Raw genomic sequence first — 25,587 nt, 5'->3', positions numbered from 1 at the left:
GGAAAGTGATATATACATATCATGTGAAAACAGAAAGTAATTAACAATAAGGTTTCTGCCAAAAAAATATAAAGAAATATCTTTCAGCAAAAAAGTTTAAATCACATTTTATAAAAGGAGATTGATAAATTCTCCACAAGGGAATGTGTCTGATTGCATTGACAAAATAAACGAGTAGACTTAGTGGAGGTATCATCTGTTATGTAGCAAACATCCAATTAAAGTAGCTACATAGTTGTTTTTTTCTCTCATTAAAACAAACGTGTGATTTATTTCTTTATTTTTTTTAAAGTGCATATAGCGACAAAGCTTTGATGAAAGAGTTAAAAGTCTTCGCTAGCAGAGGGAAATTTAAAAAAGTCATAAATTCTTTGTGCTCGAATATATGGCAACTCCTGCGTGTGTTCAGCGTGATGTCATTACGTATGTAAATGAGAGGTTTGTGTGTGTGTGTGTGTGTGTGTGTGTGTGTGTGTGTGTGTGTGTGTGTGTGTGTGTGTGTGTGTGTGTGTGTGTGTGTGTGTGTGTGTGTGTGTGTGTGTTAGGTAGTACACACAGACTACCTCAGGTATGTGTTGCTCGCTGGAAGTGAAGGGGTGGAGAACGTAAAGTTTACATCTGTCAAATACCGATTTCAGTTTTACTTGTTCCCGAACTACCATTCAAACTTGCAGGTATGATTTTTCAGACATGTCATGTTTGGCATAAAACCGAAATTCAAATGTGTCTTGGTTTGAAGAGCTTTTTTTTTTAATTTGTAACTTAACCGGCATTTTTTGCGTGTTGTGTCGTGTCACTAGTGACTAGCGTTCAGGAATATTCTGGATTGTTGAAGGGGGTGGAGATCTGAGAAACTTTACTGGCTGTTGTTTTGTTTAATACAGTCAGTTCAAACGTTGATTTAAACTGTAGCCTCTTCGTTTCATAAAACGTCTATGTATAAAAGCCTGAGCCCGTGTTCACTAGACATCTTAAGGCTCACAGTTGCTCATAACTCTCAGATTTAGGAGAAAATCTTAAAAATAATCGGCTTGTCAATCCTAAATTAATTTTTTTGCTACACAATATTTCACTAAGCGTTTTAACACTAAACCAGCTCCTAAATCTGTGAAACCTTAGGAGTACGTTAGTGAAGAGGACTTCTGAGTCACTAAAACCAAGCCACAAACTATCCTAAAATGGCTGTTGCAAATGTGCCTCTGAACGGAAACATTTCAGAAACATTTGATCATAATAACCTTTTAAAAAGGTATCACCTTTGGTTTTGCAGGTTACCCCAACTCCAAACTTTCCTTTATTATATCATTGCTTTCATTAACCAGTTGCATCCACTTTATTTATTTATTTATTGTTCGTTCGCATGTAGCCTACTACTATCAGGCATGATTATTCTACTCTGTTAATTAAAATGCTGTTTATGTGCATATCCACAAATTGTTTTTGAAAAACATAGTACATGTAAAAGGCTGACAGTAAGCCTGCATTTTAAAAGCTTTATTTGAATGCGGCAATTTATTAAAATGTTTTTAAACCTGAATAAAACTCCGACAGAGACTATCAGCCAATCAATGTGTGTGCATAGTTATTAAGTATCCTAACATCATCCATAGCAACGAGGTCAAGCCCGCCCTAACTGGGAAGATGCAGTGTTTTGGGAATAGGATACAAATTAGGACAGTTTTTTCATATTCATACTTTTTGCTGTACGTGCAATATATAAATCCAAACTCTTCGACGTTTGAGCGGAAACAAATAATTGTTCTGGACCTTTTAAGTTCTCCTCATAAGTAAAAAATGAAGGCACACCTAAAGATTACTTCACGGCATTCCCGAGTGGTCTCTTGTTTGGTTTAGAGCTGGACAATCTGCAGAGGCTTGCTCAAGAGTAAATGACTGCGCGCTGCAATTCCTGCTTCGTTACTAACACGTTTGACCAGTTTAACAGCATTCAAACCTTTTCTTATCTTTTGCCACATTTCCTATGAAATCCACGTTTAACGATTAACAAAGTCTTTTTCCTCCAGTGCCAGTCTATGCTATAATGGTGGAAAATGTCTTTGTCCTCACTTGGTTTCCCCCTCTCCCGTCTCTCAGCTCAGTTTTTTTTTCTTTTCTTTTTTTTTTCAACTATGCAGGCTTTTGGCCCATCTTTTTTTTTTTTTTTTTTTTTTTTTTTTTTTAAGAATTAATCTCCTTTAGAACACTTTTTGGAATCTTACAAAGATTCTCCAAAGAGCATTATTAATCATGAATTATTGTTTTAAATGCGTTCAGAAATGACATTGCAAACGTTTTCAGACTGAAATAAATGTTCTTGCCTTTTGCTAAGTCTCTTACACAGCTGCCAATTAAATACAAACAGTTAAATAATATTTCAGACTTTTTGTGGTTGACAAATTTGAGTTACTGTATAACAATGAAACCCTTCCAGGTAAGTTCAGAGTTGGGAAAGAGTGGGCATATCTTTGTGTGACTATGTGCTTTCTCTTCTGTTTTTATTAAATATCAGAATACATGCTTATACTCATAAGGCACATTCTCAATAAACTCTAAAAAATGCTCCTTTTTGGATTAAAAGGCTTTACTTCATCAGTTGTAAAGGATGAGTCATAGAGTCCAATGCAATAAACTTTTAGTTACAGCTGAACTGCTCTCACTGATTGGTGTGAACACATCATTTTGTGTTAGACTGAGTCGCTCGGTCCTGACTGATCAGATTCTCTTTCGTTTTTGTTCTTTTAAAATTATGGCATTGATTTCTTGGAATAATATATATAGAAACTCATGACCAAAAGGTTTCCAGCATGATGGTATTTATGCTGTAAATAGCTGTATGACAAATTTTAAGGGTTGTTTCTATAAATACAGCACTAGGGGGCATTGATGTATCAGTTGTAGACTCAGATCATGACATTTGCCCCGCATTGCCTCATCTAGCACTTTTACATTTGTTTACTAGATGTGACTGGTATATTGACATCAGTTTCCTTCTGTGATCTTCCTCACATTGAGTGTCCAGATTTAATTCAGTCCCTCTCGGATTTCCAACATTAGTTTTAATACAAGGTTGGAACAGTTGCAATAAAACAGAACAAAATTTGATGAAACATTTATATTGTATACTATATTGAATAAAGTAGATCTGACTACACACTCACTTTCAAGGACTATTCAGTCACATCTCCTTTATGCAGATTTGTTATTTCTGACCTGCACCTCAGATGGTGTGCATTTGCTTTAGTGTTTTGTTAAGCAACTTTATACTATATCAAAACCAGATCCCACGAGCGAGTGATATACATTGCTTTCTATATTTCTCTGATTCATGGTGTTGTTTTAATGTGAAGCCTGTGTTTAATCTATAGTGATGGCAGAGGCTCATCAGGCAGTAGCGTTTCAGTTCACCATCACTCCTGAGGGGATTGACCTACATCTGTCCTATCAGGCCCTCAATCAAATCTACCTCTCTGGACTGAGATCCTGGAAGAAACGCATCAGTAGGATTAAGGTCAGTGACTCGAATATGTGTGGAAAAAATAAGTCATGTAATTCATAGAAACTCATTAGTTTTTGTCCTGTATTTTTGTCATCTTGTGTCTTTTTTTTATATAAATAGGAAAAAATCTCATAGGAATGTTAGGAGTGTGCATGAAAGCATTATGAAACATAAATACAGGATGTTTGTTACTTAAGTAATGCATTCTTTGCATTATTTGTAAGTGTTAAAATCTAGAAAATCCTTGGTAACTTCTGTTCCAGTGATTGTAAAATGATTTGTTCAATAGCTTTTCTGTGATATAGCCCCAATGTGGGATGCATGTGTTTTTGTACATAAGTTGCATTAATACTTTTCACTCTCTCATGAACAGAACGGAGTCATTAAAGGTGTATACCCGGCGAGCCCCTCCTCTTGGCTTTTTGTTGTTATAGCAATCCTGGCCACTATGTACATGCAGTCTGATCCATCCATGGGCCTCATTGCTAAGATTCGGGAACACCTCCCTCCTAGGTAACACTTCCTTTTACCCTTCAACAGACTTCATCTAGACTTCTTCTAAACGGTTAATAGTTTCATGGGAAAATTTAAACTGGAGAAATTAAGCACTTTTTTTCTTATAATGAATTAAATATTGAATGGACTTTTAAATAATCATTTCCTAAAAATTCCTTTTGTAAACTAAGGTGATACAAAAGTATTTTATTCCCAATTGTTGGAGTTCATAATATACATTTTTTTTAATTATTAGATTCTCCCATTTTGTTTTTAGGAGAAATGACACATAAGAGCATTGTTACAGCAAGAGTATAAAACCCAAAGCAATAGAATAGAACTGTAAAATAAATAGGATAGCAGAGACATAATTTATTCATTGATTTCATTGATTTATTTATTTATAGTGTGGTGTCTTGGAAAATCTTGTGACACATTAGAGGTCTTTTATGAAACTCCAAAAGATTCATTGTCTCCATTTTTTTCTCCGTTTAAATTCATTGTTCTTTAGGAGTAACAATAGAGAGATCTTATTTATGGTTTAATTGTGTATACGATTACTCACATCTCACCTGTGTCTTTAATTTGTGTAGCAGTCCTTTGTTGTTGTAGTTGATGTTTCATGTGTTCGTAATGTTTACATTTAGTCATTCAGCAGACGCTTTTATCCAAAGCGACTTACAAAAGAGGACGATAGAACCAATCAAACAAACAAAAGTAGATCTACATTATATAAGTGCTGTGACAAGTCCTGGTTAGTCTAACACAGCATACGTAGCAAGGTTTTGTTTTTATTCAATATAATAAATTAAAATCATGACAAGTAGATTAAATAATAAATAGAGTAGAAATAGTTAGTATTAGAGGGTCAGGTGTAGATGGAAGTGATGTGGCTAAAGAACAAGATGATTGAGATGGGCAGGGAACAGTTAAGGTAAAAGTCTGTGAAAGTGACTTTTGTGAAAGTGTGTCTTTTTTGGATGGGCTCTATAATATGGAGCCAAAAGAGTATCAATAAAGATAAATGCACACACTACATTCACATATGCACACATAGGATTCATACATGCACACACATGATTCATAAATACACACACAGGATACACAAATGCGCACACAATTCACAAATGCACACACAAAATGTAAAAAGCACAGAAGATTCACAAATGCTTACAAAATTCAGAAATGCACACAAAATTCAGAAATGCACACACAATTCAGAAATGCAAACAACATTTACAAATGCACTCAAGATTCACAAATGCACAGGACAAGATTCAGAAATGTATTTCTGATGCACACACACATATATCTTGATTTACAAACTGCTTGCGGTCTGTGAACTTCACTGCATTTGTGTGTGAATTTTGAGACTCCTCTGACTTGGCTCCACACACAAATGCCTTTTTTTAAACAGGGAATGATCTGCAACCAATCAGATATCTCCCTTGTTTGAGCCAATCACAAGAATGCACCCCACGTGGGGGATTGTTTACTTGTAAGCCAATCAGCGAACGACTCACTTTCCTCAGCGAACAACTCACTTTCCTCAATCAGCGAACGACTCACTTTCCTCAGCGAACGATTCACTTTCCTCACGCAGCGAACGACTCACTTTCCTTAGCGAACGACTCACTTACCTTACGCAGCCGGCGACCCACTTTGCGCAGCCGGACACCCACTTTGCGCAGCAGGAGACTCACTTTCTGCAGCAGGAGAGTCACTTTCCTCTCGCAGCGAACGACTCACTTTCCTCACGCAGCGAACGACTCCCTTTCCTCACGAGTCACGCAGCGAGCGACTCACTTTCCTCAGCGAGCGATTCACTTTCCTCACCCAGTGAAGTTGAGCGAACGATTCCCTTTCCTCACGCAGCGGCGACTCACTTTGCGCAGCCGGAGAGTCACTTTCCTCTCTCAGCGGACCACTGACTCTCTCTTCATGTAGGGACCGAATATTATAATTAAAGTGACTTCTATATTGCATCCAAAATAATATTTAGATATACTTAAAATATTCAAAAAGGTGTCATTTTTTTTTACTTGATAAAATGAAATAATTGCCTATTGCAAATTTATGAATCCATGGTTAACTTTTTTTCTGCAGTCACAGTCTGGGCTATATGTATTGAGACATTTTTAAATTTATATTTTGTAAAAAATAATAAAAAATAAACCTGAATTGTAATCTAAACATCTGTATTTCCATACAATTTCATAAATAGGCTGTGTGAAAGTGTTCATGTGATTGGCTTATAAGTAAACAACCACGTGGAGTGCGTTCTTGTGATTGGCTAAAAGAAGGGAGACATCTGATTGGTTGCTGATCATTCCATGCATTTGTGTGTCAAGCCAAGTCAGAGGAGTCTCAAAATTCACACACAAATGCAGTGAAGTTCACAGACCGCAAGCAGTTTGTAAATCAAGATATATGTGTGTGTGCATCAGAAATACATTTCTGAATCTTGTTCTGTGCATTTGTGAATCTTGAGTGCATTTGTAAATGTTGTTTGCATTTCTGAATTATGTGTGTATTTCTGAATTCTGTGTGCATTTCTGAATTTTGTATGCATTTGTGAATCTTCTGTGCTTTTTAAATTTTGTGTGTGCATTTGTAAATTTTGTGCACATTTGTGTATCCTGTGTGTGTATTTATGAATCATGTGTGTGCATGTATGAATCCTGTGTGTGCATATGTGAATGTAGTGTGTGCATTTATCTTTATTGAGACTCTTTTGGTTCCATACTATAATGCGCCATTCACTTGCATAAAGCAAGCTTCTGGATGGGCACATAAGTCTGAAAAAGTACATTTGGGTAAAGGGGTGCAGAGCCAATGGTTGTTTTGTAGGAAAACATCAATGCCTTGAATTTTATGCCAACGGCTATTGTGAGCCAGTGCAAACTAACAGGTGTGACATGCTCTTTTAGGCTTGTCAAAGACTAATCTTGCTGTTGCATTCTGGATTAGTTGCATAGGTTTGATAAAACTGTCTGGAAGACCTGCCAAGAGAGCGTTGCAATAGTCCAGCCTGGACAGAACAAGAGCTTGAACAAGGAGTTGTGTAGAATGTTTTGATAGAACGATTAACCTGCAAGATTGTACCCACTATGAAATCATTTGAGTGCATTTAAACAGCTCAGTATTAACCTGGAATAGAAGATGCAGATTGCAGATTTTCTCCTCTGTGTTTCTCTCTTGTCAGTCTGTCATTGAGTGCTCAGGGTCAGAAGGTCCTGTCAGTGCTGCTGTTCAGTACTCTGCTCTGGATGTCTCTCATTCTGGCTCTGAGGTTCTGCCTAAAGCTTCTCCTGTCATACCACCGATGGATGTTTGAGCTGCACGGACGTATTTCTACCAAGACCAAAGTCTGGGCGGTTAGTACCCTAAAAAACAAAGCTCTTTAAACAATAGCAATATAGGGATTTGTCTTCTTGCTAGTTCACATTTGGACTTTCCCTGCCAACATTTAAAAATTTTTTTTTACAAGTTGTAGACACTCAACACTGAAATCTTTCTTTTAAGCACCAAATCAGCATATTAGACTGATTTCTGAAGGATCATGTGACACTGGAGTAATGACTGATGAAAATGTTTAAATGAATGACATTTTAAAATTGATCAAAATAGTATATAATACAATTCCATGACAGTTGTAAGTTCACAAACACACTGTTAATGCAAATAAGGGCATTCCATTCTACCCAGGAATGTACATAAAACATCAGCTGACAAATACCCAGGACCTGTTGTTTACCACAAGAGAATTATGTGCAGTGTGAAATATGAAACAAGATAACCCTGGATTCAGTTTACCCAGTGTTTAAAATGACCCAGGGTTAACCTTTTTTTTTTGTTGTTTATTTTATTTATTCAAAATTTTCTTGAACTGTATATGCAAACCTTACAACACATACACAAACACACATTCTCTCACAAATTGGCCACCAAACAATTACACAAAGTGTTGTTCAAAGTAGTTTCATTGTCTTTTCTTCAGGACCTTACTCCTGGTTTAATTTATCTTATGGCCAGCACATTTTTAAGTTTCAAAGAGAAAGTGACGCGACATTCAGCCAAGTATGGTGACCCATACTCTGAATTGGTGCTCTGCATTTAACCCATCCAAAGTGCACACACACACCGTGAACACACACACACTGTGAACACACACCCGGAGCAGTGGGCAGCCATTTATGCTGCGGGGAGCAGTTAGGGTTCGGTGCCTTCAGTCATGGTATAGCTGGTCCGAGACTCAAACCCACAACCCTAGGGTTTGGAGTCACACTCTCTAACCACTGGGCCACAACTCCCCCAAACAAGAAGCATTTTGCATTGCAGGTTCAAAAATTAGGGGGGTATTAGACTAATAGACTAATATATACCGCAGGTATTAGTCTAATCCTCTTCTTAGTTTAAATAATCATTTGTTTTAAGGGATCAATTTAATTATTTAAATTAGAATATATATCATTAAAGTAATCTAGGAAAGGCTGCTAATTTTTTCTTTTTTATATATAAAAAAAATATATATATATTTTAAGGAGAATCTGATTTGCTCTAGCTCTTAATGCCTCTAAATCTCTCATCAACGTTATGTATGTAAGGCAGATTTTTGTTTCCAGTTTAATAATATTAACCTTCATGCTAGTAGACTGACAAATCAAACTCTTATGTTCCGCACTATTTTTAACTATCACAGATTCATCAATGGGTTAATCATTTAAAGTGTGAAAAACCCTTTAGTGTTAAATTTTTTTCTTTCTCTTTTTAATTTATTCACTACTAGTCTATGACAAGTCATACTTGCAATTATAACAAATCCTCATCTGTAATAGCCGGCTAGATTACATAACCTGGATGATGCAAATAAGAACAATTTCCGACAGCACTTTTCAATACATCACTGAAGTCCGAATGTTGAAGTGTTCAAGGCATAAAAGCAAACATACATGATAATTAGATGTGGAATATTTACCCTGTATCTTTTTGATTTGACTGTTTCTCTCTCTTGTTTTCCATGTCAGACCCTAGTTAGGTTGCTGTCCAGTAGAAAGCCATTACTCTACAGCTATCAGACGTCTTTGCCACACCTGCCTGTACCTTCCATTAAAGACACACTGGAAAGAGTGAGTCAGTGCATTGTAAATTCAATTGTATGCACATAATGTGCACGAGTCTGTGTTTGCTGGGAAGTGAGTGATGAAAAAACAAAAGTGATAATAACAATTGGCTGGATTCTTAGAGGTTTGGATTCCAGTGAAAGCTATCTCAACCGTTCTCTCTATTTCAGTATCTTGAGTCAGTGAAGCCACTGCTAGATGAGGCTGGTTTTCAGCGAATGACAAGACTGGCTACTGGGTTTGAGAAAAGTCTGGGTAACCGCCTACAAAAATACCTCAAACTTAAAGCACTGTGGGCAACAAACTATGTAAGTACTGAACAATTCTGAACAATTATTTTCTGGTCTGTGTCATAACTATCATCAGTCATATTTATTATGAACTGTGTTTACATACAATACTTTAGTTTATTAAAATAAAGTAAATGTAACAAATGATAATTGATAAAAATGCTATTGAATCTTAGATGTTTAAAGGAAAAGTTCAGTCAGAATTTAAAATGTGTTCTTTACCTCCAGTCCATCCAAGATGTAAATGAGTTTGTTTTCTCATCAGAACAGATTTGGAGAAATGTAACATTACATAATTTGCTTATTAATGGATCCTCTCCAGTGGATGGGTGCCATCAGAATGAAACATTTAAGCAATCCACACACCTCCAGTCCATTAATTAACTTGGCAAATACACTCTGTTTGTAACTTCACTAGAGGTTAATTGATTGACCAGAGTTGTGTGGATTACTTGTGGATATTTGTGATGTTTTTATCAGGTGTTTAACTCTCATTCTGATGGCACCCATTCACTGGAGAAGGTCTATTGTTGAGCAGATGATGTAATGCTAATTTTCATCCCATCCCATTTTTTTTTCGATTGAGAAACAAACTCATCTGCAGCTTGAATGTCCCGAGGGTGAGTACATTTTCAGGAAATATTCGTTTTTGGTTAAGCCATTCTTTAAAAACGACTTCATTAAATTGCCAATAATTTGCTTGTGTGATCTGAAGAGCTCATTTTAAATCGACTTGACATTTTAAATGCGTTGCAATAGATATCCCAGCATTCTGTTGAATAACAGCCCTTTAATAGCCTCTTCAAGCATTTTTTTTAAAGCAGTGTTCTAGTACTCTCATAGCTGACTGTATGATCATGTGAATGGTGTGTGTGTGTCAGATCAACACAGCAAAAATATGAACATTTGGAGATCTTTCATTTGTAATAGAGTTATTTTGTTTTTTATGGACATTTGAGTCATAATGTCAAATATTTTATTGTATCATCCAGGTTAGTGACTGGTGGGAAGAGTATGTTTATCTCCGGAGCCGGAGTCCCATTATGGTCAATAGTAACTATTATGGCATGGTATGTGAGCCTACACCATCACTCATTTTCACTTTCAGTAATCTAATGCTATGAAAGCAAAAAAAAGACGAAAATCTCACCCTGTGTTTGGTTATGCACAGGATTTTCTGTATGTGACACCCACGGCTAATCAGGCAGCTCGAGCAGGAAATACTATCACAGCGCTGTTTCTATACCGCCGCAAAGTCAACCGAGAGGAGCTCAATCCTGTATGTGACAAAACTTTGTTTTTAGGTTGTGTTTTTTTGTCAAGATTGTGGCATCCATGGCTAATTGAATACTTTTGTTATTGGTTAACTACCTATATGTATACAAAATGTGAAGTATAAACCAGTTGTAAACACAGCAACAATGTCGTACTCCTGTATTGTTCAACTGAGAATATTATGAACCGTTTTGCTGCAAGTCTTTGAGCTCCTGTACTCTGGTTCACCTAGAGTCGTATTCCTGGTACAGTCATACCGCTGTGTGCAGCTCAGTGTGAACGCATGTTCAACACCACACGCACGCCTGGAGAGGAGACAGGTACACACACACACACACTCATAGAGAAACAAATACACATAAAAAGTGATCTTATGTCATTGATATGGTCTTGTGATCTCTCAGATGTGCTGCAACATTGGCAGGACAGTGAGTTTGTCGCAGTGTACCACAGGGGCCGGTATTTCAGGTTATGGGTTTACCGAGCAGGACGTCTGCTGTCACCCAGAGAGATCCAGTATCAGATTCAAAGGATCTTGGATGACACTTCACTTCCTTCTCCAGGAGAGGAAAAACTAGGGGCACTGACAGCAGGAAACAGGTCAGATTCTTAGAAAATCTATGTCTGTGTTTGCTTTCCGGAAGAGGGTGTTATTGGATTTTATGTCAAGCACAATTACCCACAGAATATATGTATTTGCACATATTCTGACATCCATGTATTCCCGATTGCTTATTAGACAACAAAACCTAGAGAGCTTTTGAGACTCTGTGGATTTTTAGCACATGGTTTCAATTATGGCACATGATATAATGTATATTAATAATGTTATCAACAGTCTTGTGTTTTCACATTTTAAAAATATTTCACTATGCTCATTACGGGTGGCACGACTAATGATTTCTGCTAGTCAATTTTTTTATTTAAAAAATACTCATTACTCGACTGCTTGTGGTTCATGCTACTGTAAATTAAAATACATTAAATAGTTTTTATCAATAAACACTTATTAATTCATAGCCTTATGCAATGATTACATATGTAAATTGTCAGAATTTTATAATTATGACATTTCAGATTAAAATGTCCATGTTTATTTGTATCTGTAACAATCTAATCAGGCAGCTCTCCTGACTGTATTACAGTTCCATATAACTTTGCATAGTAAAACTGTAATAACTGGAGAATAATGAATAATAATGAAAATTCTCCGGGACAAACACCAATTTTTTCGGACACCAATTACCATACCAACTTCTGTTTATACATTACATAAGCACACTTGCATTTGGTCTGTCTCCATTCTCGAATGGACCTTTCTCCATCATCCCCCCCAATTACATTTTAAAAGATAAAATGGATAGAGTATCTTTTGAATATAATACAATATCCATCTTGCTCATGAAAGCTCAATCCATCATCCAGAGAAAGTGCTGGAATGTACTGAAAAGAGGGTCTGTGCTTTGTGCAAGGAACACAAAACCCTGCTTCACAGACCCTCTAAATTCAGCTATACAGATACTATATCTATATAGCAACTTTGGCAGAAAGACAAAGATGAAAAGATCAGCACCCCCATCCCATGCTCAAAAAGTCAACTTTATACTTTTGCTTTTTGTTTTTAAAGTTATATGCACGTTGCAAATTTATCAGATGACAAATTTGATTGATTCTGAGTTCGTCTGTAACTGCTATATATAGTGCTGTTCGTCTGAGAGTTTAACATCACATCACCTCTATGAATCTCAGACTAGAGATAAACTATGCAAACATAAAGCAGTGCTTGTTTGTGTTTTGACTGTCAGGATCTATACCTTAGATAAAGTATCTGTCTTAACATTTTTTTGGAAAAGACACAATCTCTGTTATTCAGTTAAAAGACTCTCAGTAGGAGCTGTCTAAGCTTGTAATGATTATTTTAATACATTACTAATTGTGACCTAGATAAAATATGAGTCATTCTACAGTTGTGATGGTTTTTGTTTACAAACTGACACTCCTGCTAAATAAGTACTTGTCAAATACATCTTTCAGTATTGGCTTATGTACATTTGTCAGTGGTCATACATGATGCTACACTTACTTGAACGTGATATGAACCATGACAAGTATCAATCTTCTTATCAATCTTCTTATCAAAAAAGAAAGAAAATTTCATGATGAAGATATTATATAAATCAATAATCACAGAGATTAAAAGCAGCTATTTAAAATCTGTCGTTTTGAAATTAATTGTTTACTTTACTATATATATATATATATATATATATATATATATATATATATATATATATATATATATATATATATATATATATATATATATATATATATATATATATATATATATGTATGTATGTATGTATGTATGTATGTATATTTAATATATAGCTTTTGTTCCTGTGACTCAACTGATAGAATAGTGAGCTAAACTTATTTTTTTATATGATATGAATATATTCCAAGTTTACTTCAGACTGATACAAAGCAGATGTTTTCCAAATGGTCAGACAGAGTCAGAAAAAATCATATTTGTTAAAATATTTTTAATTCATATTTTAGGACCTTTACAGTAAACCAACAATAGAATAAAAGCATGGGGAAATGCATGTTCTTCCTGATTCAAAACCAAATATTACCTTAACTGACATTCTCAAGATTCTTCCCGCTTATAAAGATCTCACTAAGATGTCTTCAAGGAAGTTTTTCTTTATCAGTTATAAGTGCATGTTATCTTCGATGACTCAATAAAAATGCTTTAAAGGGGCGTTATGAGGTTGTTATAAAGAAGATTTAAGTTTGTTTATTTGGTGTAATGCAATGTGTGTATGTGGTTTAAGGTTCAAAAACCACATTATTTTCCACATACTGTACATTATTGTTGCTCCTTTATGCACTGCCTTTCTGCAACACATAGATTTTTAAAAAACGAATCGTTCTGAAAAGCGAGGTGTGTGCTGACCAGTACCACGAGACAAAACCAATAAAACGCATTACAAATGAGTCATTAGGTGCATCCATTGGGGACTTACTAATAATTGCTTATTATAATAACTTATATTGGGTTTTTGCGCCGCGTAAACCTAAAATGATGTCTGCATTTGTGATCGAAGAAACAACAAACAACAAGCCTACTATACACTGCTTAAAACTCACATTTGAATCGTCAGTGGCAAATTCTTTAAATATAAAAATTTTACTTGCAGGCTGTGGGTCAGAAGTGCCAAAACATCCTTGCAAAGTTGGACCTGCCCAACTTTATAGAAATAGCCTTTGAGCACAGAAGCATTGTAGGCTACTCTCACAGAAAACAGTCCTCCTCCTCCGTAAAAAACGCTGCACACATATGAATATTTGATTTGAACTGTTCTGGAGCAGTGTTGTATATACAACTTAATCACTGATTTCTAGTTGTGTCCTCTTTTGTAAGGCAAAACAAAGTTTTTTCGCTTTCACAATGAAACACAGTGTCTCAACAACATGGCGCTGGCAGCAACAGAGAGAATAAAAGTTACGCCTTCATTCTCTGCATGAACATTTGGGCGATGTTATGCAAATAGTCCCACACAGTGATGTAGACATGTGGGGGGGGGGGGGGGGGGGGGGGGGGTTAGAATGAGGCGTTTTTGGAGGGTGTGGACAAATCTTTTGATTTGAGACTTTAGTCTTTGCAACTTTACAGATCTTCAATATGCACCAAGAGCTTGTAAGAGAGAAAAATAAAAAGAGTGCAGAAAATTTTGATCGCATCATATGACCTCTTTAATGTGACTGTTTTTCTTTATTTCTGTCCTGTCAGGACACCTTGGGCTCAAGTGAGAAAGCAGTTCTTCAGCTCTGGAGTTAACAAGCGGTCACTGGACTGCATTGAGAAAGCGGCCTTCTTTGTCACGCTAGATGATCAGGAAGAAGGCATGATGGGGGAAAATCCCTCCGTGAACTTGGACCGCTATGCAAAATCCCTCCTTCACGGAAAATGCTATGACAGGTGGGAGAGCAGCATAACTTGTTTACAATGTCCAGGACATTGCTTAACTTCTGTCCTCCTTCCCTCAGATGGTTTGATAAGTCATTTTCCGTCGTGGTGTATAAGAATGGAAAGAATGGGTTGAATGCAGAACATTCTTGGGCCGATGCTCCTATAGTTGCCCACCTGTGGGAGGTAAGTGTGGGAGTCTCAAACGTCATGGTTCCAGATTCAGTATTAGTAACCAACCCACTGCCCATGTCCTTTAAAATATTGACATCACTGACTTTAGCATATACAGTTGTCTCTGTGTCTGTAGGTGTTCTATTCAGGACCTAGACCACTTTCACGTCTTCTACAGCAGCGGTCCCCAACCTTTTTATGTCAGACAATATTTTCACGGACGGGGCATTAAGGTGTGAAGCATAAATACAAAATAAAATGATACGACTGGCATAACAACTGTGGTACATTGTAAATATAATAATAAACATGAATCCACTGTGTATTCATATGCAACTTTATTAGCAACGTCCTTGTAGCATCGCGCCAACATAACATAAATAATATATAATGAGCGAGTACATGATGAATCCATGTTTTTGTCTTATCCTTAATCACTATGGTACACCTATAATAAGTGTTTATATTTATATTTATATTTATATCTGCAGAGTAGCACAGTACCTGCATGACTCGCCATAGATGTAAACAGAGAGAAGTAGTTCTGGCTACAATGTTCTTCCGCTAGACGCGAGCGCCAAAAGTTACCAACTGCAGCTTTAATGTAAGTTATTAATTCTTGTGCGGCCTGGTACCAAATGACGCACGGACCGGTCCGTGGCCCGGGGGTTGGGGACCGCTGCTCTACAGCAGTGTTCTGCAAAAGACATTCCATTCATGCCTCCAGACATACTAAATACTAGATTTTTAAAAGTGTAAGGAGTCTTGTCTGGGTTGAATGTTTTTCACATTGTGTATTTCACTCTCTTAGTTCACTCTGGCCACAGACACATTTCATTTGGGTTACACCGCAGATGGAAACTGCAGGGGAGAGATTGAGCACTCCTTACCACCACCTCAACGGTTGAGCTGGAACATACCGCTGCAGGCAAGATGAAAAGCTTTCTCTTTTCTCGATGTACACTTTCCGTGTTCCTCATAAATTCTTAGAATGTCCCTGTTGTCATGTCACACATCAGGTTCTTCATGCAATCTGCATAACATCTGAGGATGATTGCAAACCGTGCATGTACACACATGCACACACAAAAAACATCTTCTTCCTTCTTCCTTCTCTCAACTTTCAAAATTAATTTACAGATTCTATGTAACTCCACAGCTACATATGTCTGAAGGATGATAACATTAAAGGGTTAGTTTACCCAAATTTAAAGTAAACCAACAATTACTCACCCTCAAGGCATCCTAGGTGTATATGACTTCTTTCAGACAAAACCAGTCGTAGAAAAATTGTCTTTGATATTTCAAGCTGTTTAATGGCACTCAGCGGGTGTCGCAGTGAGTCAGTCCAAAAGAGTGTCCTCCACTTTTATTGGCACCCTTGATAAATATGAGCAAAGATGGTTGTAAAAATAAATCTGCATTGTTTGTCGCTCCCGTTAAGAAACAACCAATCAGAGCTGCAGTCCGTAACTTTGTTTGTGTTCAAAATGTAGAAAAATTTATATAATAAGTGAGTACACCATGAATCCATTTTCCAAACCGTGTTTTTAGCTTGTCCTGAATCACTAGGGTGCACCTATAATAAGTGTTTATATTCAGACTATTTTAGATTGCTTCGGGGATACCGCGGCGGAGTAACCCAGTACCTTTGTGATTCTTCATAGACATAAACAGAGAGAAGTAGTTCCGGCTACGATGTTCTTCCGCAAGAAGTTCTGTTTATTAACCGCTAGAGCGTCAAATGTTACCGACTGCAGCTTTAATTAGTAAAATATCTCTGAAGTATGTTCCCATTCATATTTATTGTTTTAGCACCCCAGGGTGACTAGGAGCATGAAATTGTCCAGCCATGACTTCCTGTTCCACAGGATTATAAATATGAGGAGCACAAAAGCCCAATTCCCTTAATCATCCATCACAAGGAGCAGAACAGAAAAGATTGTTGAGCTTCACAAAATAAGAAGTGGCTTTAAGAAAAGAGTTCCCCATTTCCACCATCAGGGTAATAATTAACTTACTTATTCCACCATCAGGGCAATAAGTAAGTACTAAATATCCATCACCTGCTTTCAAATGGCGTGGCACTCGATATACAGAGCCATAGTTCGCTGACAAGCTACGCAATACCTTGTCATAATCGCAGATGAGTTGCATGCGGTTATGAACACGATATTGCGTGGCTTGTCAGCGAATTACGACTCTGTATATTAAGTGCCACTCCATTTGAAAACAGGTGAATGACATTTACTGCTAATCACAGAACCGGCTTTACTGATGAGACACGCATTAAAATCATGTGCGATTAATCATGCAACCCTACCTTATTCCTGTCATGGCCAAAAATATTGGCACCCTTGGTAAATATAAACAAAGAAAACTGAAAATTAATCTGCATTAATCCTTTTGATTTTTTTATTTAAAAAAAAGCACAAAAATCTAACCTTTCATTGGATAATAATAATTTAAAATGGGGATAAATATCATTATGAAATAAATGTTTTTCTCTAATACACATTGGCCACAATTAATGGCACCATTCAATACTTTTTGAAATCTTCATTTAACAGTTTAACAGCTCTGAGACGGTATAGGACAAGAGATCAGAGACAATTCCTTCATTCAGAATCACTCCAGACCCTTTAGATTCCCAGCTCCATGTTGGTGCTTCTCCTCTTCAGTTCTCCACGTTCCTTGTCTATAGGATTCCGGTCAGAGGACTGGAATGGCTATAGCAGAAGCTTGGTTTGGTGCCCAGTGACCCATTTTTTTGTTGTTTTTGAGGTTTGGGTTTGGATTATTGTATGGTTGGAGGATCTAACATGTCCCATTATAAGATTTCCAACAGAGACAGTTACTTTTAGTTTTTGTATCTGTTGGTATTTGATAGAATCAAAGATGCTATTTGTCTGAACAAGATCTCCAGGACCTCCAGCAGAAATACAGGCCCAGAACATTAAAAATACAGCAGTATATTTCATTGTACACAGGGGGTACTTTTTATCCCTGTGTTTACCAAACCCATCTTGACTGCTAAAAAGCTAATTTTTAGTTTCATCTGACCATAGAAGCCAGTCCCATTGCAAGTTCCAGTCATGTCTGATAACTGAATATGCTGAAGTTCGTTTTTGGATGTGCTAGGAGAATTTTTCTTGAAACCTTCCCAAACAACATGTGTTGATGACGTTGAAGTTCTCCAGCTGTGATTTTTGGAGAGTCTTTAGCCACTCAACTCTCCTCCTCACCATGCATTAGGACGATACAGACACGCGTCCTATTCCTGTCAGTTTCGTAACATTTTATGTTGATTGGACATTCTTAATTATTGCCCTGCGAATTTTCACTGCTTAAAATTTTTTTTTTTAAAGCCATTTTACTAATTTGTGGAGCACAATTATTTTTGCTGCACATCAGAAATATTTACTTAGTTTTGTGAATATGAATGGGAATATACTTCAGAAATATTTTACTCAAAATAATTTCTAGGGTGCCAATAATTGTGTCCATCGTGTATTTGAGAAAAACATTCATTTCATAATGACATTTCCCCCCATTTTAAATTCATAATATCCATTTTTAAAATAAAATATCAAAAGGATTAACATTGCAGATTAATTTTCACAGCCTCCTTTGATCATATTTACCAAGGGTGCTGATATTTTTGGCTGTCGACTCAAGAATACATCCATTCCAGACAGGAAAGATGCTCTGATTTGAATTTACAACATTTATTTTACCAACCAAACATGTTAGAAGTACACACATTGGTCCCTTTCTCTGTGTCAGACTTAACTTTGTTCGTTGTCGTCTTCTAAATAATCCCGCGAGTGGGGCTTGAGGATGTGACATCACCTGCATCTTCGCAGTGCGACCTGATGAAGCCCCTGAAGTGAGAAACAGGAAACAGAAATACTGCAAAATAATAATAATAACATGACTAAACGAGATATATAAATAACGTTATAACATTTAGTTTCATCTCGTTTTGGTCCACGAACATGAAGATACATTTTAGCGTAATGTTTTTTTTGTAAACCACATTTAGTCTCGTTTTTATCCATCAAGAGTATTGCATTATACATTTAATTATAGTCATAGTCACATGATCAGTATTTACGTTACGTTGCGTCTTGTTTTCGTCATGTGATAAAGGTTTGTTGATAATTTTCGTTGACGAAAGCAACACTACTTCTGCCATGGCTGTTCCAGTCCTCTGACCTGAACCCTATAGAAAATGAGTGTGGTGAACTGAAGAGAAGCACCTACATGGAGCTGTGAATCTGAAGGATCTGGAGAGATTCTGGATGAAGGAATGGTCTCTGATCTCTTGTCTGGTGTTCTCCAAACTCTTCAGGCAATCTAGGAGAAAACTCAGAGCTGAAAAGACATTGCAATAATTGGGTGCCAATAATTGTGGCCAACATAAACTAGAGAAAGCATTTATTTCACAATTAGATTTTCCACCCACTTTCAATTGTTTTACTTCAACTATAGGTTCAAATTTTGTGAAAAAAGGGTCAGGTGTGAAAGCACCCTAAATCACATGGTGTATGTGTGCACTCTCTCTGGGTGTTTTTGTGATTTATAAACTCCATAACATCAGATCTCACCACAACAACACTGATGATATTAGTACATATGATATTTTGTAAATTACATAACCAAGCCTCGACTTGATGGGAAAATGGAAACATGCGCATGTGAGAAATTGTTTGCACACGAGCAAACGTGTTTTTTAGGAATTGTGAGCGCCAGACCACTGATTCATCAAACCTGTTTTCTTGTCGTCTCCTCTTTCATCTTATTTTGTTGTAACGAATATGCTTTGGGGGATGTATCAGAGAAAAAGTATGCATTTTAATTAGGAAATATAGTGGAGTTAAAGTTGATAGAAATATAAAAACACAACTAAGGTACAGGTTCATCCAATAAATACTTAAATACAACTACTTCTACAGCACTGAATACAGGGCAGCACGTAAGAGTTACACACATTTTTTTGTACTGTTCACAGCCAAGCAATCTTATCTAAGTTAAGTGTACTCTGATGTCCCCGTATTGAAGGGAAACCTTTACACGAGTTTCATGTTTTTAAGGTTCAGTAATGTTGCACTGACTTGTGTGTGTGTGTGTGTGTGTGTATGCAGGTCATTTTCTTTTTTTATTTAGAAATTGAATCATTATTATTTGTATTTTTTTATGATTACTATAATTGCTACATTATTATTATTGTTGCAGCAATATTTAACAAAACTCTGCATGGCACTTTGTCACTTCACTGAGGTACAAGGTCTGAAAATGTATCAATTCAATCAAGGATTTACCCTGCAGCCTCTTCTCAGGGTCTGTCACTTGCAAATAAGCAAGTTGTTTTTTTAAGCCAACTTCCTTGTGTGCATTCCTGACAATAGAAGCAATAATTGTGTTTTGCATGAAATTAATGACGTGCCCAAAAGTTCGTTTTTTATGCTATGTAAAATATCTGTAAAATGTACTTAGTCTTTGCTAATAGCACATTATCAAAGTATTCTTAATGCGATACTCCACCACAAAAAATAGAAAATTTACTGACTCATGTCGTTCCAAAACTCTTCTTTCTTTTTTTTTCTTTCTTCTGCAGAACACAGAAAAATATATTTTAAAGAATGTTGGGAACCAAATTGCATTGCTTTACTATAGGAAAATTCAATCCCATCAATCCGCCATTTTTTTTATTTTTATTAATAATAGTACCTGTAATAAAATCTGTTAAAGTCTTCTGCTGTCATGCACATGCTGACATTCCACGTGTCTTGTATCATGATGTTCATCATGTTTTATGATGCTCTTTTACTCAGTCGACTGGCAAAATAGATTTTTTATAAGTGCTTAAAACCTTCAGGAGTATTTTTCCTTCTAAAAATGTCAAATCTTTAGGATATTTCTCTTCATTTCCCCACAGAAGCGAATGGGTAACTATAAAAACTAGGATTGCTATTTTCCTCCATGCTAATCCATGATCCCGGTGCATGACTCGTTACCAACTGTATTTTTGATTTCATGTGAGTGTTGTCATCCCTAATACAACATCAGCAGTGTTCTTCAAGACCACAAATGAATGAAGACCAATCACTGGCACACTGATCTTCTCTTTCCGCTGTCATTTGTAGGTTCAGACGCAGGTGTCCGAGTCTCTTGCTGTTGCACAGGCACTGGCTGATGATGTCGACTCTCACGTGTTTCCCTTCAGAGAGTTTGGAAAAGGCCGCATTAAGAAAATGAAAATGAGCCCAGATTCCTTTGTGCAGCTGGCCTTGCAGCTGGCCTACTACAGGGTACTTCACATCTTTATCATCTTGACAAGGCGACAGCATTGATGATCATAAGTTTGCATGAGAAAAGTCCTACATATTAAAGGTCAACATTCTTAATAGGCCATTTTTTTGGCGCTGGGAAGGGACTTCCTATTATTTGTCTCTTATAATGTGTCCATACTCTCATTCTGCTTGCATGACTGCTACAGATTATATAATGTAATTTACACAGGAAGTCACATTCTAGACCACGATCTTATTTGTTCTTTGACTTTTAGGATAGAGGGACTTTCTGTCTGACTTATGAAGCCTCCATGACTCGTCTGTTTCGCGAGGGTCGCACCGAGACCGTACGATCCTGTTCCAATGAAAGCTGTGAATTTGTGCTTGCACTGGAAGCAGGAGAGGTTATGAAAATACTTTGAATTCTTAAACTCTTCCTCCTACCTTTCGGGGACTTTTTAAAGAAGGAACTGTTGAAACCCTATCAGCAGTGTACATTTGACATTGATTTTTATCAGAATGCCTCAGGTGACTACGGCTAGCTGAAATCCAGAAATTCTTCTATTTCCGTCTCTGTTACTGAAAGCACTGCAATAATTACCAGTGGAAGAATACAGACTCAAAATAAAAGGACATTTCAGCTGTTTATTTAATGTTTAATAATGTAGTCACTTTCAGATGGTCAAAAAAAGACCTGTTTTATAACTTGGTTGGTTAATTGATAACGAAAATCATTTGGTTAAATAATAAAGAAAAGCTCTTTGTATTTGTTTGTTTGGGTTTGCATGCAAACAATATTATTTTATTATCTATTGTGTAATGAAATTAAATTTTTAAACATTTTATTACTTCATTTTAATACATTGATAGAGTTCTTCATTTTGTTTAATTTAATGCCATAGCCCTCCATTGTTACTTTGCACTGTCATGTTCATTTTGCATGATTTTTATTCATAGGACAGAGAACATTGCCGCAAGCTATTCCGAAAGGCTGCTGAGAAGCATCAGAACCTTTACCGCCTGGCCATGACTGGATCTGGCATTGACAGGCACCTCTTTTGCCTATATGTGGTCTCAAAATACCTGGGGGTAGAGTCTCCTTTCCTTAAAGAGGTTAGTGTTTGTCTGTAATGGGGAGACTGGATCATTTTGTGCAGCCGTGGATGTGATCATCTTGATAAACCCTCCCAAAAATGCTTTCTTCAACGATCCTATCTTTGATTTCTCTGATGAGAAATGAGTCTTAAAACAGTCTTAAGAAGTCATTTTATAGCTTCAAAGAATAAAATGAATCACTCTCTGACTAAACTAGTGCATAAACATTCATTTTATAGCTGATTGTTTGTTTAAAATGTTAAGGTGCGACGTAAAGGGCATTTATGGCTTAATGGATGTTTGTGCATGAAGTTGTTGGTTCATTTGTGTGTGTGTGGCTGTATGGGACTTGTAGGTGTTGTCAGAGCCCTGGCGTCTCTCCACTTCTCAGACCCCCGTGCAACAGATGGAGCTTTTTGATTTGGTCAACCATCCTGAGTTCATCTCGTTGGGAGGCGGCTTTGGTCCGGTGAGTTTTTAATTAATACATGCAATAACAGGACGAAGCGCTCATGCGTTCACTGTGTTCATGTTTTGTTCCTGTGTAAGGTGGCTGATGATGGCTATGGTGTATCGTACATCATTATGGGCGAGGAAATGATTAACTTCCATGTTTCCTCCAAGCACTCCTGCACAGAGACTGTAAGAGCAAAACAACCCTTCCTCACTGCTAGTGGTCGTCCGATATATCGCCAAGGCCAATATATTGGCTGATATTTCGCATTTTTTAAAATATCGGTATCAGGCGTTTTTCTGCTTGGCCGATGTGTTCGAGCCGGGACTTTTGTTTTTATGGCACGCCAGATTATTACGAGAGAACGGCAGCGCCTGAGACAAAGTGCTCATATTCTCCCTCTTTTTTTACTGTCATTGTTAACAGTTCTGTCTAATACGGATAAAAGTCTGTCAAATAATCAGATAGAACGGTTAAACAAAGGAATTAATGTATACAGAAAGTATTATAACAATTGCTTTTTATATTATTAATGATAGAAATAAAAATGTGTTGCTCTTGCTTTATTTGAAAAATATGATTCCCAATGCACACAAACTTCCCAGAATGCTAAGTGCCCTGTTGGTTACAGTGGTTCCATCCTTTTTAAATATATTTTTATTAAATATTTATTTATTTGTGAAAAATGCTTTGTCATCTAAAGGATGTTTATTTTACACATTTATTTTTTAATCCATTGTCAAATTATTTCAAATTTCTTAAATATTAATAATAATAAATAAATTATATCGGCCTAATATCGGCTTTTTTTCCTTTTTTTTTCTGTTGCCAAGATATCAGCATCGGCTGTCAAAAAACTATATCGGTCGACCACTACTCACTACACAGTCTTAAAATCATGCTTACACTTTTAGATCAATTACAATTGCTTGCATCAAGAATTTTTTAATACACTGACATATTGTGATGTTAATAAAGAGGTTAAATAAGTAAAAAAAAAAATGTATGTTCAGTTACTGTATTATTCTTATATTTAACAGGCATGATGTCCTGTTTTGAAAGATAAGTGATTCTATTTCATAATGCTATGATTATGTAGCATATTAAATTAAAATGCAATGTTCATTTTATCTTGTTTATAGGACTCTCATAAGTTTGGGTCTCAGATCAGTCAAGCCATGATGGATCTTATGACTCTGCTGAACCCAGACTTCAAGGAAGCCTCAAAAGCCAACCCTGACAAACAGTTATAAATCCTGCTGTGTGTTTGTTTGAAGACAGGTTCATATTTATATTATTATCTGTGCAGTTTCTATTTTATTCTCATATGTTTGTTGGGTTTAAGTTTGTGATATAGTGGATCTATCTGTATCAATGCTGAAAATAACTGGTAGGGTTTCTTGTTTTGCCAATTGCCGCTGCACCTGTTCTACTGAATACCAGTCATAAATCACTACAGTTGGTGTGCTGCTGAAGAATAACATCTGTCTGTCTTATTGACAGCTCTTTAAACTGAAAAATGTCAGGCTACTCAACTACCATGTGTGTTTAAGTTTACTGAAATCTGTAAATGTCTTTAAGGGGTATGGTTATGAAACAAGACTGTGGTTGAACAAATTTGAAAAACTTCAGCTTTAATAATAATATGTTATTTCTGGTACTTCGGATAAAAAATGTTTTTCTGTTGCTCCCATTAAAATCCATGAACAATGCAAAAAATGTTATTATTAGGGTATGGGACATCTTTCTTATCTACACATAAAAATATTAAGAGTAGGAATATCTACCCTTAATGTACTGCTATCAACCTTTTAGAGGTAAACAAGTTGTTCCTTTAAGAATACTGCTCCAGTAACAAGCTGTTGTACCCTCAATGAAAAATTTTTCACCTTTTTTTCTGATAGTGTTATACCCCTTGCTTGCAGTGCCATTTGTAATGTGTGTTGTGCTTTGCCCTTTATTTTGTAAATGAATTTGTAAAGGAGATTCTTTTGCAGGCAAGGAGGATCCTTCCTCCATGATGGATGATTGGAAGCTGTTAATTGTCAGATATCACTAAAATGACTTTAAATGATTTAATTTCTCTGTTACCAAAGAGGTCTACAGTACCGGGAAAAACCTTTTGCATTCCCATTCCTATCACTGTCTTTTGCTTGCCTGACTCAGGGTTCTCTGAAATTGTGTAGGGCCAAGCTAACCTGATAATCCTTGAAACAGAAAAATGTGTCAACGTTTCTTGTACAGGCATGAACTGAACAAATTCACCGGTTCAGGAATGACACCACAAGCTCCATGAATCTCTTTGCAGATTTTAAATGGACCAACTTCCATAAAGACTCTGATGAACTCTCTTGAAGCCTTGTTTACAAATGAGTATTGACGGGTCTGCTTGCTTAGACAGCTGATGTTAATACAGCACCGTTTTAGTAATGCATTAGATGTTCTTTAAATGATTTGGCTTTCGTTTTTTTTAATGCAATATAAATAAATTATGAGATTTAATGTGCCACTTCTGATACTTAAAATAATTTTACAGATGCAGAAACAGTACCAAAATGTTCTTGTATTGTTATATTCAATTATGCTGTAATTTGTATTCATTTATATTTGTTTTGCTTCAGTTGGACTCTTAAATGATCATCTCAGGAAAACATATACACTGTCAAAGCACAGTCCTTTTTCCTTGTCCTTTTGTTACTTTTGTAAGGAACACAAGAATATGTTTTTTTTTTTTTTACTTGTGGGTAAATAAGATCAAATAAAAATCTTTAAATTGCAATGAAATATGAGATATTCATGTGAAATATTTACAAGTACGTTCGTGGTTACTTTTCACATACGATACATACTTGCAGGTATTCACAGTATCGCTGTTCGATCGGGCGGGCCTAATTGCTTAAGTGAAACACCCTC

The 25,587-nt window shown here is 36.4% G+C and overlaps 1 protein-coding gene across 2 annotated transcripts; it reads left to right on the top strand.

Moving 5' to 3' along the window:
* The first annotated feature begins 485 nt into the window (after window positions 1-485).
* cpt1a2b (carnitine palmitoyltransferase 1A2b) lies at window positions 486-25,458 on the top strand. Of its 2 annotated transcripts, XM_052547131.1 has the most exons (19): window positions 488-674; window positions 3,366-3,508; window positions 3,870-4,009; window positions 7,197-7,368; window positions 9,019-9,120; window positions 9,285-9,422; window positions 10,397-10,474; window positions 10,576-10,683; window positions 10,912-10,999; window positions 11,084-11,279; window positions 14,479-14,667; window positions 14,736-14,841; window positions 15,641-15,757; window positions 20,979-21,143; window positions 21,401-21,529; window positions 22,083-22,238; window positions 22,576-22,689; window positions 22,770-22,862; window positions 23,817-25,458. In XM_052547131.1, the coding sequence occupies exons 2-19, from the start codon at window positions 3,368-3,370 to the stop codon at window positions 23,925-23,927; spliced, it is 2,343 nt and encodes a 780-aa protein (XP_052403091.1). In that variant the 5' UTR covers window positions 488-674; window positions 3,366-3,367; the 3' UTR covers window positions 23,928-25,458. The 2 variants fall into 2 exon arrangements, with proteins under 2 accessions (XP_052403084.1, XP_052403091.1); XM_052547124.1 differs by having other exon boundaries at window positions 486-674; window positions 10,912-11,279.
* The last annotated feature ends 129 nt before the right edge of the window (window positions 25,459-25,587 follow it).

This window comes from Carassius gibelio, chromosome A3 (genome assembly GCF_023724105.1).
Source record: "Carassius gibelio isolate Cgi1373 ecotype wild population from Czech Republic chromosome A3, carGib1.2-hapl.c, whole genome shotgun sequence".
Lineage (NCBI taxonomy): Eukaryota > Metazoa > Chordata > Actinopteri > Cypriniformes > Cyprinidae > Carassius > Carassius gibelio.
Note: the sequence above shows the minus strand (reverse complement) of the source record. Positions and strands in the feature narration are given on the sequence as shown.